This window comes from Gymnoscopelus microlampas, assembly GCF_963454915.1.
Source record: "Gymnoscopelus microlampas genome assembly, chromosome: 17".
NCBI lineage: Eukaryota > Metazoa > Chordata > Actinopteri > Myctophiformes > Myctophidae > Gymnoscopelus > Gymnoscopelus microlampas.
In genome coordinates, this window is record NC_139954.1 from 35,444,126 (window position 1) to 35,462,454 (window position 18,329).

At 44.3% G+C, this 18,329-nt stretch overlaps 1 protein-coding gene across 6 annotated transcripts in view; it reads left to right on the plus strand.

Moving 5' to 3' along the window:
• Positions 1 to 18,329, plus strand: part of LOC311064146 (disco-interacting protein 2 homolog A-like) — a 183,313-nt gene that overhangs the window by 88,404 nt on the left and 76,580 nt on the right. For 5 of the 6 annotated variants that reach the window (XR_014602684.1, XM_084083922.1, XM_084083924.1 and 2 more), the window contains exons 5-11: positions 265 to 621; positions 4,645 to 4,779; positions 10,338 to 10,457; positions 13,083 to 13,280; positions 13,946 to 14,037; positions 14,918 to 15,028; positions 17,428 to 17,551. Coding sequence is in view for 5 of the 6 variants with exons in the window: in XM_084083922.1 (XP_083940048.1) it covers positions 265 to 621; positions 4,645 to 4,779; positions 10,338 to 10,457; positions 13,083 to 13,280; positions 13,946 to 14,037; positions 14,918 to 15,028; positions 17,428 to 17,551 (1,137 nt within the window). In the remaining variant the exon portion in view is untranslated. The remainder of the gene's footprint in view (positions 1 to 264; positions 622 to 4,644; positions 4,780 to 10,337; positions 10,458 to 13,082; positions 13,281 to 13,945; positions 14,038 to 14,917; positions 15,029 to 17,427; positions 17,552 to 18,329) is intronic. The other variant, XM_084083926.1, reaches the window with a different exon arrangement.

The window sequence follows — 18,329 nt, forward strand, 5'->3', positions numbered from 1 at the left end:
GCTAATACTACGACAACCACGACCAACAACCTCCATCCTCCATATGAATCATCTGTTTCATCGACTTATGCTGCCCATTATGTATTGGCAAAGTAAAATGACATATCATCAACATAATGGTCTGAATCCTGCAGTAACTTTGCATTTCATAATTCTTTTTTGTTTGTTCCCCCCCCGAAAATGCAACCCTGTTTATTTAAACGTTTATCTGCCATTATTCCTGACACGCTGCCCCCTGTCTTTAAACCCATGTCTTGCACACAGACACCTCCTCGGCGTCGGAAGACGAGGGCTCGCTCCGCCGGCAGCAGGGACGCCTCACCACCTCCACCCCCTCCTACCACCAGGGGGGGCACCACCACCACCACAGTCACCCCACCGTAGAGCACTGGTTTAACCGCGTCATCCAGGGCTCGTCCACCTCATCCTCTGCGTCATCCACCTCATCCCACCCGGGAGGAGGTGGGAGATCTGTCACCGCTGCCACCACCACCACCACCAACAACACCGCCACCGCCACCACCAACACCGCCACCTCCACCTCCGCCCACCACGCTGCTGCTCTCAACGCCAATGCAGCCGCCAACGCACTGGCCGACCTCATGGCACACACCCAGCTAGGTCAGTATAGGTCACGAAAATGCACACGAAAAAAACAAAACGCACAGAGCTCACTCACAAACCCGATCACGCTCAAACGGTGTCGATTTCGTCGACTAAAACTATGACGAGAAATGTTCGTCGACTACCTTTTTTCACTGACGAAAACTAAAGAGAAAAGAAAGAAAAACAAAGCCACGATGACTTAAACTAAGACAATTTCGTCAACAAATAAAAACTAGACTAAAATGTTAGTGAGGGAACTAGTGGAGAAGAGATCCAGTTGCAGTGGAAGTAATTTTATGTTTGGTTGCGCTCGGGCGTTACGCTCTGAAAACAGCCGATCTACAAGCTCACAACGCGTCGCAGCGCGACGCGTTGTGGGCTTGTAGATCTGCTATTTTCAGCATGCAACCAAGAGTACATTCGGGCCATTACGACGCCATCAAGGCACCGCCAAACACACATTTTAGTCAACTAAACAACTGTAGATTTAGTCGACTAAAATCTTATGATATCTAGTCGACTAAAACTAGACAAAAACTAAAACATTTCGGATGACTAAAATGTGAATTGTATTCAAAAGACTACGACTGAAACTAAATCAAAATGTGCTGTCAAAATCAACACTGCGCTCGGATGGCCTGGGTATAGCAGCGTTAGTATTTTTTGGGCCCCACGTGGCATTCACCTGCAGATTTGTTTTGGGTTGTGTTTTTGTTTTTTTTCCCTGACACCTTCCCACACAATGCAGCCATTTCACCCTGCTAATGGGTGCAGGGTGGCTGTCAAAGCCCTTCCCCTTGCTTCCAGCTCATGTTGTCACCACCGTCCTGGGCTGTGTGGTCTCCAGGGGGATAACTATAGCTGCAGATGGTGTTGTTACGGGGAAGGTGTGAAGCGGTGTCTTAACCCTTTAAGACCTGGAACTGTGTCATTTTTAGATTGCTAAAAAGCAATATTTTACGCTTTTGGCTATTCAAAAATAGCAGATATACAAACTTGTATCTGCTATTTTTGAAAAATTGTGAAAATGTGTGCAAATCTTTGAATATATATATTTTTAAAGCGAACATTTTTAACTCAAATCTTTGCTTCTGGGGGGTCCCTGGAACCAAATATTTTGATGGGGGTCCACGGCCAAATACATATAATTTTGGGGGTCCTTGACATGAAAAGGATTGATCACCACTGATGTAGAAACATACGTTTTTAAGAAAACTGTTTGAGATTTAGGAGACATGTAGAATCGGCTTCAGGTCTTAAAGGGTTAAAATACAGTACAGTGTGGATTTGTTGCACGCCCACAGGGCAGGAAGCTGCATGAGTGTCGAGCCCGGGCAAGTGGAACCGCAGAACCAGGAGGATAGATAGAGGAAAGATCTGTTCTCGTGGGGGGATTATTTTTATATATCTTCTTTTTTTTTGTTTGGGGGGGGGGGGGGTATATATAATCCACATACACAATATCATAACCGAAGCCTGGCTGACGGTGACATTACTGTCCTATAGTCTCCACACATTCAGTGTGCACTTCCTCCATCCAGGACTCAAAGTATCGCCAAATAAAGAGAGCATCTATTTTTCACCCCCCCCCCCTCCTGCTTCTTTTTTTAATTTATTTGCTGATGATTGCAGCTGAACAGCAGCGTGTTCTAACCCATTAAGACCCGAGGCCGATTCTACGAATGTCTTCTAAATCCCAAGTATTCTGAAAAAAACGTATGTTTCTATATGTGACTAATATTATCAGTGGTGCTCAAACTTTTTCACGTCAAGGACCCCCAAAATGATATTTATTTGGCCGCCGACCCCCATCTCAAATTGTTTTGTTCCAGGGACCCCAAGAAGCAAAGATTTGAGTTAAAAATGTTGGCTTTAAAACAATATATATTCAAAGATTTGCACACATTTTTATAATTTTTCAAAAATAGCAGATCCACAAGCTTGTAGCGCGGCACCGCCCAAAGTGTAAAATAATTAGCTCAAATCAAAAAGTGACACAGATGCGTTCCAGGTCTTAATGGGCTACTAGCACAAGCCAACCAGTCACCCCTCTTTTTGTCATCCCTGCGATTACATCTACTTCATCCCGCAGTGTAGTAGTGGGGGGGGGGGGGGGGGGGTCTGTTCTTCTAGATGCCATCCCCTGACAGCTGTGTTCTCGACCAGATCTTTTGATGCCTTATCTCTTATCTTGCCATCATCAAGACGTTAGGCAGTGGCACTTACTCTATGGCCCGTTTTAATTTGGCATCTTTTCCAATTAGCCTAGTCTCTACTCTGGCTGCCGCTTCAGGGTGCCATTTGGTTAGAGAAACGTGGCTCAGAGAAGAGGCTGCTCTCGTCAAAGCCTGCTCGTTCTAGCGTTGCTGCGTGCGAGCGTCAAGCTTTGCCGGTTAACCCGTTAAAGACCTGAAGCCGATTCTATTCTATATTCTGTCTCCTAAATCCCAACAGTTTTCTGAAAAACGTATGTTTCTGTATCAGTGGTGCTCAATCTTTTTCATGTCAAGGACCCCCAAAATGATATGTATTTGGCCGCGGACCCCCATCTCAAAATGTTTTGTTCCAGGGACCCCCCAGAAGCAAAGATTTGAGTTAAAAATGTTCGCTTTAAAAACATTTATATTCAAAGATTTGCACACATTTTCACGATCTAGAAAAAATAGCGGATCTACAAGCTCATATATATGCTACATATCAGCTTGTACATCTGCTATTTTTGAATAGCCAAAAGTGTAAAATATGGCTTTTTTAGCTCAGATCTAAAAATGACACAGATGCGTTCCGGGACCTGAGGCGATTCAAAAAAAAAATCTAAATCCTAACAGTTTTTTGAAAATAATGTAAAAAAAAATTCACGTTATATACAAGCTCATAGCGCGGCACTCGGTGCCGCGCTATGAGCTTGTATATCTGCTATTTTTGAATAGCCAAAGAAATCTAAAGTGACACAGATGCGTTCCCGGTCTTAATGGGTTAATGAGATTCGTTCAATTTATCTCCCTCCGAAAGGTGTCAGCTGGATAGCTAGACGCCGCCTTGAGTTGTGTGTGCCACTGTCAGGGCGATAGCCTATTAGGACGAAGCTGTCTGATTTGTCTCCCAACGCGAGGTCACTGTCATAAAGAGATGGCAGCCAACTGGTACCGCGCTGTAAATAAATCTCCTACAGTATTATACCCCAACGCTCCTATGTGTCTCTGCACAGTGAAGTCCACAGTGTCAGTTTAACTCTGAGATTGTAAAAGTTGATCAAAATGGACCCTTCCTTCGCATGGGGGACATTGGACTGGTGACCACGATACACAGATATACAAGCAACGTACATGCGCAAAAAGAGTACAAAGATGTATAACTCTTTTTTTCACAGGTTGTGTTCTGTATAAAAACACGCCAAATGTTCCCTGTTGCCCTCATGTATTACGTTAACACAAACTGTCCCAGGTGCCGGGCCTTCTCTGCCGAAAGATCGATGAAACATTACATTACTATTTTATTTTTTTCCCCCCCACTATAACCATTAAATGATCAGGATTTAAAAATCTGTGTTAACTTTCATTGTGATGCCCGCGAGGCATCCTCTTGGCTGGCTAAAGGCCTGAGCACGAGGGAACGAACAAAGGGAGGCTTTCATTTATGTCCTCAGACCAGGCCTATTAATGATATTACACAAGCATCTAAGTTCTCTGTGTGGATAGATATGCTCGCAGGACGTTGGGGGATGTATTTCCAGCTCGCCACATTGAAACATTCATTCATTCAGCATCGCCATTGGCCGGTTTTGGTGGATTTTGAGCTGTGAAATCCTTGCTAAAGCACATCAGTTTAAGGGCCTCTAACCACACAAGTACAGGTGGCCAATAAGAGGGGGGAAAATGGCTTGTATTGTAGCTTCTCAAAACGACAGTTCTCCTGGTTCTGTCCGGTCAGTTGTATTTTCCAAACACATGAAGTGGATTGTCACTCAAGTTGCCAAAGCCCTATAAGTAGGCCCAGCGTTTGACCTCTTGCCCCCGAAACTCCCACCCCCCACCACAGATAACCACTCGGCGCCCCCTGATGTGACGGGGTTGTCGGAGCGCCCCTCGTTGCATGTCGAGCGGCCACAGGTGGCCTCTGTGCGAGGCGTCCCGCGGGGCTACAACCACACCAGCGTTATGGAGACTGCAGATGGTGAGTTTCCTCCATACGTCACACAAGCGCACACGCACACGCACACACACACACACACACACACACACACACACACACACACACACACACACACACACACACACACACACACACAGTAGAGTAACCTCCCCTCCTTCTTTTCCCTCCCGCCGTCTGTCCCTCTGTCTTCTTCATGTGTATCTGTATGTATGTCTGTCAGCCTGGCACAGGCTGCGGACTGACCCCCCTCCCACCCCGAGTTGCCATGGTAACTGAGAATCCCTCCACAACCACCGCCTCCCCCCACACGGGCACACACACAGTACAGTACGCACACCCCTGTATCTTCTTGTATCACCCTGAGTCGAGTTGATTTATGCGAAACACAAAGGCCATAAACTGGAACTGATATCGAGGTGTGTGTATAGCATCCAGCTGGTTTCTCCTTGCCACGTTGCGAGCCGACCAGGTGTATAAATGCAGCAGCACTGCGAACATTACTCAGTACCTACCCTACACACCCCCGCCCCCCTCCACCCTTTTCCAAACATATGATTTCATGCGGGATCTTTTGATGTTTCTGAGCTGATGCACTGCGGAACAGCAATCCGATGATACTTCATATCGGCAGTAGCATGGCATCTCTTCTGTTTTGCGCCTATAGTCCGTTGTTTGTTCACACGTCGAGCCAAGCACAAGACGAGTATGTCTCGACTCCGTAAGCCATAAATAAACCTCAGAGCCAATATGTTTGTGTCACCCATCCGTCTTGGTTCCAATATCAGTCCTGGCAAGCTGCTGCTTAAAACTCACAGCTGTCAATAAGGCGGCCATCTGAACATTGTACGCAGCGTGAACATGGTCTATTTAATAGAGTATTACATTGCAGCCATCAATTCTCTGCCACTCTCCGCAAACCATTAAGAATGTGTGTCATCTGTATATTCCCTGCCTTGTGAACGCAAAGGCAGTGCAGCTGACATGTTATTTCTCAGACGTCCGACTCAGACAATATATATATATACTGTAGATATATGTTCTTCAAGAGGTGTTAATGCCAAACTCTGCAAATATCCTTCCTTTGGATGCTGTACACGCCAGGGAAAACCGTTGTTGTTTTATCTAGCTGAACTTTACTTATTGTTGCCTGTTTGTCATGTCTGTTTTGCTGTTGGGCATTTTTCTTTCTAACGCACACACACACACACACACACGCACACGCACACGCACACACACTCCTGTGACATCAGCAGGATTGTGTCATTGACGGCCTGATATGTCTCTCCTCCAGGGTATGAGTGGAGAAGTGAAGGAGCCTTCAGTTTATCGGATGGTATTTATACCCATTCCTCCAGCTCTCTATGCCTACGTCTGCCATATATGTGCTCTGCTGCCTTGTGTGTGTGTGTGTGTGTGTGTGTGTGTGTGTGTGTTTTTTTGCCATTAACTTCAAAGTCACCTCTATGTGTTTCAAAAAACTATCCAAACATATCATAAGCAATTCAATAACCCTCCCCAAAAAAAATCAAATTCTAACTTGTGTGAGTGTGCAACCGTCGTGTGCGTGATGCTTTTGATTTGAGCTTTGAGGTTTCAACACAGCGAGACGTCAAGCCTGATTCCTTCCTAAAGTGATCTTGTTAGCCCATTGAGACCGGGAAAGAATCGGTGTCATTTTTAGCGGCACTAGACGCTCTATACCTTTAGGTATAGAGCGGATCCTGCTCTATACCTGACTTTGTGCGTATGTCAACGTTCCGATTGGTCAGGTGCGTACGTCAACAAAGTGATTGGTCAAGCTTCACGTGACACGTGGCTATAAACACATTATAAACACATATCGTTGACAAAATGTATCAAAGGCGCCGCTACCTTCACACAGGGTGTGATTTTTTTAGATTCCTTTGGCTATTTTATGAAAAACCATGAAAATGTGTGCAAATATTTGAATATGTATATTTTAAAGCGAACATTTGTAACTCAAATCTTTGCTTCTGGGGGTCCCTGGAACAACATCTTTTGAGATGGGGGTCCGCGGCCAAATACATATAATTTTGGGGGTCCTTGACATGAAAAAGTTTGAGAACCACTGATATTATAACAACATAAGTTTTTAAAAAAAAGAACTGTTAGTATTTAGAAGACATTTGTAGAATCCCCAGAAGCAAAGATTTGGGTTCAAAATGTTCAATTTAAAAATATATATATTCAAAGATTTGCACAAAATAATCACGATTAAAAAAGAAATAGCCAAAGAAAACAAAAAAATGACACAGATGCGTTCACGGTCTTACTGGGTTAATGCTGATTCTAGCTTGAAATGTTAGCTTTGTTTGTGTGTAGTCATACTGTAGGGGTTGGCCCGGGGAGGTTTTGCTTGATTTATACCTTGTTTCGCAGCAGTGGCGCGTGTCGTAAAAATCAGCACATCTACAAGCTCACAATGCGTCACGGTGCATTGTGAGCTTGTAGATCGGCACACAACACTGGCGCTCAACTGATTGTTGATAAGAGATAAGAGTTGTCATGGCAGTACCGCAGCTAGAAAACACAGGACAGATACAGAACGAGATACAGATAAAGGAAAGAGAAAAGAGAAATGATAACATGGCGACACTTGGTGACTTCTCTCAGAGTCGAGGTGTCAATCTGTCTGATATCCTGCGGCCGCACAGAGAGGTATTTATGTATGATGGCACCCATCCAGTCTTTCTGGCATTTTAATTTCGACACACCACGGGGGGGGTGATATAGTCAGAGAGTTGTTACGTTTTAAGGCTCATCTTTGTTATTGTGTGCCACTGAGAGATGACGTTCACTTGACAGTGTCGTGGTAGCCTACTTAGTTAGGCCTATGGTGGGAAATATGCTGGGCTACTCCTGTTGGTTCTTTAATAAATGAAGGGAGATTATTTACATGGGTTCAGGTTGCTGCTAAATGCAAATCTGATTATAGTCTAATGCATAATTCAGTGATTCTTAAATGCATTTATCATACTATTATCATATGTACGTTTAATGATTAGTCAGAGGTCAGTCGCCTTAGTCATTTCAAACAGTGGTTGCATAGAAAATGAAGTCATGAATATGTTAAGTATAGCCATTGTATAGCTGATAGCCTGGTCTTCATCATTTTAAAAGTGGGCCGGCTTGGCTGTAATCTCATTAATATCACTAGGCTTTTTTTGGGGGTGTGCAGCGGTCCTGGGTCCACAGATGTGTCTGGGGGCTTTCTAATTGGTCCATCAGGTGCTCTGGTGACCCTTTTGGCCTCCTGGCTCCGCCCACTCCTGAGTGCTTCAGTCCTGGGACGAAAGAAGCGGTTTGTCCGTTTCCAAGCTTATTAGAAGCCAGTTCCAGGCCATCTGTATGCAGCTGTGGCCTCTGTCTCCTGTGGCTGTCTGGAATGTCTGAAATCTACTACCCCCCCTCCACTCACCATGAGCTCATAGTAGAAATTAATGTTCACGGGATGCACATAGTTTTTCTGTAGTCCCCAAATAGCCGTGTCCTATATGTGAAGTGAAGGAAGCGTGAGTGGGCCTCTCCTCTCTCTCTCTCCTCTCTCTCTCTGTGTCTTGTTCTGGATTAGGGCTGCAACTATATATCATCTTGATGGTGATCATTCTATTGATTACTTTTTTGATTAATCGAATAGTCAAGAAGCATGTTTAAAAGACAAGAAAAGAAAAATGTTTTGGATATATCAACGAATCAACACGAAAACATCCAGGGTTTTTTGTAATAGACTAAATCGATTGGTCTGATTAACCACTTAGGCCTGGTTTTATATTGTTCATCTTTAATCGTACGGTGTCCTGCAAAAATAGCCGACCTACGAGCTCAAAATGCATCGCATTTTGAGCTTGTAGATCTGCTGTTTTTGAAAATCGGTTATTTTATTAAAATCTATTACTTTCACATTTTGATTACGTCGATTAGTGGGATTAACTCTTGCACCCTCATTCTGTATCGCTCTCCCTCTGTCACCTGTGGCGTCGGCCCACTCCCCCTCCGCCCCCCCCACCCCCCCCAATCCATCTTTATTTCCATATTCTTTTGTATTCCAGCAAAGATCTCTCTGATGCTTTCTAGTAATATTGTCGCGCTCAGCTTTTTGTTTGCGTGTGAAGTGAAAATTGTGTTAAAACACCAGTGTTTGTGTGTACGTGTTGATTGACTAACGTTACTGTGTTATATTTATTTATTTATTTAACTTGCGTGTAGACCTGATAAGGGTTCCATCTAGGCTGCTTCAAAGTATGTCGGAAAACGTTTGCAGAAACTGACCACAAATTATACAGGAGAGGATTAGAAGTGTGGCACCTTTCCAGACATCTCATGAATCACTTATCTGTATTAGAGGACTTCTTTGTTGCTAGGCAGCAGAACCCCTCTCCTCCTTTTACCCCCCCCCCCCCCCCCAAGAGTCTTTTTGAGGTTATGCAAGGTGTCTCTAGTGCAGCGATTCCCGTCAGGATATTGCAAGTGGGCCCCCAAATTATTGGGGGCCCACATTATTTTTGGGGCGGTGTAGCCGCCCCCTATAAGTGAGTTTTGGACACCGACCAAAAAATGTGTGTACCCCCTAACCCTTCCATTGTTAATGCAAATCGATACTTTTTTCATATCAGCCAATCACATTACAGCTAGTGTCATCACCACTAACTGTAATGTGATTGGCTGACTTTGCAAATTCAGGACTGTGATTGGCTAGCGAAACACATGACACATGTGCAGCCCTATGAATAGCAGTATGGACTATGGAGTCATTTTTCCTTTTTTAAAGTGAGTCATGTTGTGATGACCACACACCGCCCACTTCACACTGGGTGTGATTTTTTTTTTAAATACTACTTTTATAGTAGTATTTAAAACCTTGACAAATACTATGTGATACATGGGAACTTAAAGTATACTGCATTAGTTCCATTGATCCAAGCCAGAACATAGTCGATTGATTGATCATCAAAATAAACATGCTCTGAAGATGCATTGGGCGTCTAAGCGGTCAATCTGACCGATTTTGAGACTTTGAAGTGGATTATCTTTTCTCATGAAGCTATCAGAAGGTTCCCCTTCCGTGACTTCTCCTAAATTTTCGATCTGATTGTCAGTCTGTGTGGTAGTCGGTCCTACTGCCGTCTTACTGCCGTCATGCGAGTGTTAAGTGGTCACGTGGGTGGACCGGGAACACTTTCACGATTTTCAAGCGGGCCCTGATCCAGAAAAGGTTGGGGGGGAGATCCACTGCTGTTAGTGAGCGTGCCCAATGGTATAGGCCATAACCATTGACCTCCAGGTGACCGCTAGAGGTCATGTTGTGACCCCACTGTGACTTTTATGTGTCTGACCTTTTTTTCTTCTCTTTCTCCTCTCATCCATCCTTCCCATTCACCCATTCCCTCCTCCTCCTCCTCCGCTCAATCAATCTCTCCATCAACACATCATCTTCCCTTTCGTTTCGTTTCCTCAACTTCATCCGTTTTCATCCTCGACAAATTTGTCTTCGTCTCGCCTCGCATGGCCATCTTTTCCTCCCCATCTCTCCCCCCCCCCCCCCCCCCTCTCTCTACCAGGTGTTCCGGTCAACAGTCGCGTCTCCTCAAAGATCCAGCAGTTGCTCAACACCCTGAAGAGACCAAAGCGCCGGCCGCTGCGAGAATTCTTTGTTGACGACTTCGAGGAGCTGCTGGACGGTAAGATGGCTTTGGAAGTGATTAGACGCCCCGCTCTGTCAAAATCAATCATACAGAATATAGTTGCTGTCGGGCAGAAACTTCTTGTCTTCATATTTTAACTTTTTGTGTTTTTTTGTAAATGAATGCCCTACTTGATCATTCTACAGCGTCAAAAATTGCGGATCTGCATGAGCTTGTGGATCTGCTATTTTTTTATTTGAATCCTGAAAAGTAACAGTTTTTGGACAGGTTTCCACCCGACAGAGACGATATATAACAGTTTTTTGAAAAAAAAAAAAAAAAAAATGTTTTCAAGATTTTTCATAGCAGACACAGATGCGTTCCAGGTCTTAATGGGCACAGCTCTGTGCAAAGTCACCCACCGAACCCTGACATCTTCGCACATAAACTCCTTTATCATTTAGAACTTTTCAATTCATCATCATTTTTCGGCTTCCAACGGAGCTACAGCTGTCAGTCTGTTGTTGCCGTCGGTCAGTGTTTATTTGTGCGTAACTGACGAAAACTGCCAGTGTCATTGCAATCGCACGCACTACAGCCTCACCACACCTAAATCAGTGCAGATACGCTGTTGTTAGATCGCTGGTTGTTTTTCGCCCTGTCTTGGTGGAGCTAGGACCACCAGGTGTGGGCAGGAAGCACTGGGTGCAGCCTGCCCGCACACACACACACACACACACACACACACACACACACACACACACACACACACACACACACACACACACACACAGCCCCTGCCAACCATCACCGTCCAGCCCTACCTAACCATTTCCTCCATTCCGACCGGCCCACCGCGTGGGTTTTTTGGGTGGTACTCGGATACAAGGCTGAGTAAACAGCAGCGGCAAAGTGAAAAACGCAGCAGGAATAGCAGCGCGTCAGCAGGTGACCGTGAAAAGAAAGAAAAAATAGGAAAACGCTTCTCCAGCTCCAGAGACTCAGGGATCTGATTTGGGATCTGTGTGTGCGACGCAGGCAGCAACGCACGCAGCCTCAGCGGTGTGTTTGGTGTGTGTGAGCTGCACATTCATCCCTGCAGTGCTGAGAAGGATGCTGAGCGATAGCACCGACCGCTACTACAGTATGTGTGTGTGTGTCTCAGTCGAACAATCCATGGGTTGTTCTGGGAGCCAGGAGAATCGTTTTATTTTGATGATAATGAAAGGGCAGGCGAGGGGAAAAGACATAAGGGTGAGAGAGAGAGAGAGAGAGAGATATGTATTTGGCCGCGGACCCCCATCTCAAAACATGTTGTTCCAGGGACCCCCAGAAGCAAAGATTTGAGTATAAAAATAATCTCTTTAAAATAATATGTATTCAAAGATTTGCACACTTTTTCACGATTTTTCAAAAATAGCAGATCTACAAGCTCATAGAGCTATGAGCTTGTATATCTGCTATTTTTGAATAGCCAAAGTGTAAAATAAGCTCAAATCAAAAAATGACACAGATGCGTTCCAGGTCTTAGGAGAGAGAGAGAGAGAGAGAGAGAGAGAGAGAGAGAGAGCTATACACACAGCAAAATGTGGAGTAGTCAGTCAGAGAGTAAACATGGACCCACAAGAGGAGGCAGTGGAGTGGGCACACAGCAGCAGATGTGAAAGAAGCCAGGCGTCGTCGATCAGGGGGTTTATTCAGTGGCTGACACAGGAAGCTGATAATGAAACAGACCAAACAGATAGTATAAGCTATTTATATATTCTATTTTATGGGATACATGTTTTTGTGAATTCTATTTTCGTGATGTAATGTACATATCATCGACCTCAGGAAGACTAGTGGGCGTTTAGGCGTCATCAGCTAATGGGGATCCTTTTTAATGAACAAACCTCCTTCGTCTCCTCTCTACCACACGTCCACACCCCCTCCAAACCCACAACCTCTTTCTTTGATGTGGTCCTATGCTTTGTCTAATTCACTTCAGTCTTTTAACCACATCAACCTTTGCGTCCCTATTCTGGGACAAACACTCAGCAAAAATAGCAGATCTACAACAATGCGACACGTTGTGAGGTTCGTAGATCTGCTATTTTGGGGTGAGATAATTTGGACCAAGGATAGAGCCCTGGTGGAGAGTGGAGAACACCGGTTAAATATGTATATGATAGGGTTCAAGTGGCTAAGAGATACACAACACAGGGGTGACTGTTTGAGGAAATTAAGGAGCCGCTCAACTTTTTGTCGCTTTAATCATATCAGAACATCTTGTTGCTAGGAAACATTTGAATAGATTGTCAACCCCTCCCTCGCTTGGTTTCCTCTCGGCTTGTTTGTTCGCTAGTGTTCACCTCTGTATAACGCAGTGCTTCCCAACCTTCTTTCCTCAGGGACCCCCCCTTCTTATATATGTGTGACAGAAGCAGAGATCGCCCACCAGGGTTGCCAGATCTGCTTATTATAATTTCCCCGCAAGATTTTATTTGAAAATAGCCGATCTACAAGCTAACAACGCGTCACATCGCGACGCGTTGTAAGCTTGTAGATCTAAGTATTTTTGCTGGGGACCCCCTGGTACCCCCCCAAGGACCCCTGGGGGTCCCCAGACCCCGCTTTAAGAACCACTGGTAATAACAATGTACGTTTCCTTCTCTCTCTGTGCCTTGTATATATATCATGTAGTCCAACAGCCAGACCCCAACCAGCCAAGACCTGAGGGCCAGCAGATGAGTCCCCTGGAAGGGGAGCCTCTCGGGGTGGTGACCAACTGGCCCCCCTCCCTGCTGGCGGGCTTGCAACGTTGGGGCACCACCCATCCCAAAAGCCCCTGTCTGACGGCGCTGGACAATGCCGGCAAACCGGTTTACACACTCACCTATGGTAGGTATCAGGCTGTGTGGAGCTGTTTTCCTTTTTCTCCCTTAGAATAAGAAACACACGTGTGTGAAAGTGTTTATTATTTATTTGTTAATGCAGTGGTTCTGCAAACTTTTTCATGTCAAGGACCCCCAAATTGATATTTATGTGGCCGCGCGGACCCCCAACCTGAAAATATATTGTGCCAGGGGCCCCCAGAAGCAAAGATTTGGGTTAAAAATGTTCGCCTTTTAAAAAAATGATTTCAAGATTTGCACACATTTTTCAAAAATCTACAAGCTCATATCACGGCACAACGGTGCCGTGCTATAAGCTTGTATAACTGCTATTTTTCAATAGCCAAAGTATAAAATATGGATAAAGGGGTTAAAATGATTGTGACGCTTTATTAACAAATTTGGGGACCCCCTGGTACCCCCCCCAAGGACCCCTGGGGGTCCCCGGACCCCACTTTGAGAACCAATGTTTTAACGTAGGAGATTGCCGACACTCTTAACAGTAATACGCAGACTAATTGTTAAGAGCGTAGACCGAACATATGAAGTGTATTCCCCCCGTATGTTTAATCTGTTGTGGCTTTCCGATCTATTGTTTGTATTTACATTTGTCTAACAGCCATGCTCCGTAGGGAATATGAATAATGTGCTATTCATTCTCTATTTATTTAGGTAAACTATGGACCCGCAGTCAGAAACTGGCCTACACTCTCCTCAACAAGCTAAGCACCAGGAACGAGCCTTTACTTGTGCCTGGAGACAGAGTAAGTCATGAAATATTGCCATATCTTAATGTAGGCCTGCTGGGCCAATGTGGACATCATTTACAATTTCACCCTGCAGTAACTAAGTGCATTTACTCAAGTACTGTACTTAAGTACAATTCTGAGGTTTTCTGAGTTTTACTTTACTGGACTATTTCCAATTGTCTATACTTTTATTTCTACTCCACTACAATTATTTGAAGACTTTAGTTACTAGTTACTTTGCCGATATAAATGATTACATTATAAAACATACATTAACCACTTTAGCCCTATTTTATACCAAGGCTATTTGAAAATAGCCGATCTACAAGCTCACAACGCGTCGCATCGCGACTCGTTGTGAGCTTGTAGATCTGCTATTGAGCTTGTAGATCTGCTATATATTTTCAAACATTTTTGTACTTTTACTTTTGGTACTTTAAGTACATTTTGATACCAATACTTTTGTACTTTTACTCAAGTCAGTTTTGAATTCTGGACTTTTACTTGTAACAGAGTACTTCTACATTGCAGTATTGATACTTTTACTTAAGTAAAACATTTGGGTACTTTTTCCACCACTCCAAACTACTGCTTGGTTCCTATATAGTGGACTGCACTTCAGTGCCCTTTGTTTCCATTCAGTACTGTATTGTGTGACTGTTTTCTACCTTTTATAAGTAAACTGCAGTGTGTAGCTGTGAGGAGAAGCAACCTTGTAACCTTCGTAACATTTCTTTGCAAATCATGCTATTTCTTGTCTTGGTTCAGTGATTCCTACTGAACCAAAGAAACCAAAGAACCAAAGAACCAAGGAGACATTACAGTGACCGTCTTGTAGTGACAGAAGTTGTCAGAATGCAGGCAGTGACGTTGTTCGTTATTGACACTCTTGCAGGTCGCACTTGTGATCCCCAACAATGACCCTGTGATGTTCATGGTGGCGTTCTATGGCTGTCTCTTGGCAGAGTTGGTGCCCGTGCCCATTGAAGTGCCGCTCACGCGTAAGGTAAACTGCAACATTCCTGCACCCATTAAGACATGGAATCTGTTATTTTTTGATTTGAGCAAAAAAAAAGCATTATTTTACACTTTGGTTATTCAAAAATAGCAGATCTACAAGCTCATAGCGCGGCACCGAGTGCCGTGCTACGAGCTTGTAGATCTGCTATTTTTGAAAAGGTAACTGCAACATTCCTGCACCACTCCCCTGCTCCCGATCCTTGAACACAGATGCCTGCCGCCTCCGGGCAACAACAAGTCCTTCAAGGCCGCAGCCGCGGCATTTCCTACTGCAACGTTTTTTCCACCAGGAATGCATGAACCTCGTTGCATTTCTTTTACTCAGAATGCATGATTTTCATTGCGTTTCTTTTACCAGGAATGTATGAAATAAATTCATTGCATTTGTCTTATAGTGCCAACGTTGTGTTCTACATAGCCAATGGAGGGCAGCAGTGTCCCCTAGTGGAATTATGTCTAAATGACTTTATGACTCATTCATGGAAAGATTGTTTTTGTTAAAGAGGTTAAAGTACTATATTCTGATAGTAATCATTGCTACAGAGCGTTTGTTCGGTCCCTGGGGTCTCTCCAGCTCTTTAGTAAACACACTAAATTTAGTAAACACACTAAATACATTTTCAGGTAGGTGACAACATTTAAGCCAATCAGGAGAGAGCACTGAAAATGCATTTTCTGTTTAATAAAGAGCTGGAGAGACATGGGAGACTCCTTTTACTGAACAAACACTCTCTATAGCATTGAGTACTATCAGAATATAGAGCTATTTAACACTTATTTTAACCAAAGTAAATCACTTACCCTACCTTTTAAGGTTTAAACCTGGTTTTAAACCCCAATCAGGCTGTTGTAATGGTCATTTGTGCAGTGTGTCAATACATAAACAATAATGTGGACCTCCTAAGTGATTGAACATTAGGATGTATCGCTATTCCATCCATCAACCAAAACTGGAACAAAGTCATCAGCCCTGGTCCTCCTATACAGCCCGAATATCAATGCCTGTTATTGGCTGCTCCAATAAGCATGCTGTTGTTGAATGCCGCGCCGTAATTAATGAGATCTCAGAGGAGCAGTGATCTGCAATACCAGTCAAAATATTAGATCAGTGGCCAACTGTTCAAGGGACTTAAAAACTCACTCACTGTCTCAAATACAATCTGTCTCTGTCAACTTCCCATCTACTCCCTTTATCTTCTCTCTCTCTGCTCACCAACTCCTTTGATTCTCTCTCCATCTCTATCCTCCTCCTCCTTCTTCTTCTCCTCCTCATCCTCCCGTCTGTGTACCGCTCATATTTCTCCTTTCATCCTCAGCTCGGTCTCCATGACGAGAGTCTGCCTGTGAGCTTAATGTAACTGGATCTTGTTTCCATATCGTAACCCATTAAGACCTGAAGCCGATTCTACAAATGTCTTCTAAATCCCAACAGTATTTCTGAAAAACTTATGTTTCTATATCAGTGGTGCTCAAACTTTTTCATGTCAAGGACCCCCAAAACGATATGAATTTGGCCGCGGACCCCCATCTCAAAATATTTTGTTCCAGGGACCCCCAGAAGCAAAGATTTGAGTTAAAAAATGTTCGCTTTAAAAGGATATATTATTCAAAGATTTGCACACATTTTCCCGATTTTTCAAAAATAGCAGATCTACGAGCTCGTAGCACGCCACTCGGTGCCGCGCTATGAGCTTGTAGATCTGCTATTTTTTAATAGCCATAAAGTGTAAAATAATGCTTTTTAGCTAAAATCAAAAAATGACACAGATGCGTTCCAGGTCTTAATGGATTTTGACCACTTTCAACCTCAATTTTAGGTACAGTATGCCATAGGCATAATAAAACGTTGGAATGTCAATTTTTCACGATGCGTTGTGTGAGCTTGTATATCAGCCATTTTTTGCTATTCGTCGTGCAACAATTTTTGCACAGCGGAGCAAATTGAAACGAGTGCATCTCAGATCCTGGATTCCATCTCCTGCTGTGACTGTGGCTTTGAGGCTCAGCGGTGTAGTTTTTAATAGTGACTGGCCGTCACTTCACCCTTTTAGCTGCTGTTGCTTTGATGTCTCTGGAGGTGTCATCATTCCCTCTCTCTCTCTCTCTCTCTCTCTCGCTCTCTCTCTCTCTCTCTCTCTCTCTCGCTCTCTCTCTCTCTCTCGCTCGCTCTCGCTCTCGCTCTCGCTCTCGCTCTCTCTCGCTCTCGCTCTCTCTCTCTCTCTGTTTCTCTGTCTCTCTGCCTCTACGTCTCTCTCACTCATGCTTAAGGATGTGTTTGTAAAAAACGTGACTTTTACTGCCTGGTATTTTATTTGCAACCCCTCTGTTTTGAGTTCTACCAGAATGCACAAAAATCCAAAATCCTTGTTCCTTTGGTTCCTGCAGGACGCAGGAAGTCAGCAGATCGGCTTCCTCCTGGGCAGCTGTGGCGTTACTTTGGCTCTGACCACCGATGCTTGTCAGAAAGGCCTGCCCAAAGCACAGACGGGGGAGGTCGCTACGTTCAAAGGTACCATGCGTTTTTCTATTTTGTTTTCCTTTCTGTTTTTTTTAAACCTTGTTGTAGTTGTTTTGGAGTTGTTTGTCTCTGAAGTGTGTCCTCTGCATTTTAACCACGTAAACCCTATATGGTTGAGCGGAGTCCCTCAGGGCTCTATGCTAGTGTCTTTTCTGTTATTGTGGGGAAGGCTTTTTTTCCCCTTCTTTTTTTGGCCTTTTGTGCCTTTATTTGACAGGACAGTAAATGGGGAGTGGGAGTCGAACCCTGGACGCGCTGTCAGGCTACACTGAGCCTAGGTGCCTGGACCGCTACGCCAGCGGTCCAGGCCAAGGCTTTCGCGGAAAATAGCAGATCGACAAGCTTAACAGCTGCGACGCGTTGTGAGCGTGTCGATGCTGGGGTGCTGGGGTTTAAGTGGTTAACGAGGGGTGTGCCGATACACTAATTTCACGATATGATACGATACACGATATGGGCCTCACAATATCGATACAATACGATATATGGCACTTTTTTGTTATGAAAATATATGGGGGGGGGGAAGCAAATGCAAACAAATACTTCTGTTTTTGCATTGTTATTATTGCAAAAAAAACGTATAGCGATATATCGCGGGACGACATATCGGCACACCCCTATGGTTAACCCATCCTAACTATTTAGCAGCAATAGGGAAGTGCCATTACTGTAATACGGCGCCCGGCAAGCAGCTATAGGGCCTTGGGCCTGCTGCTTTTCAAACGTGGCCACTGTGTAGTGTAACTGGGTTGGATGTCTGTGTGTGTGT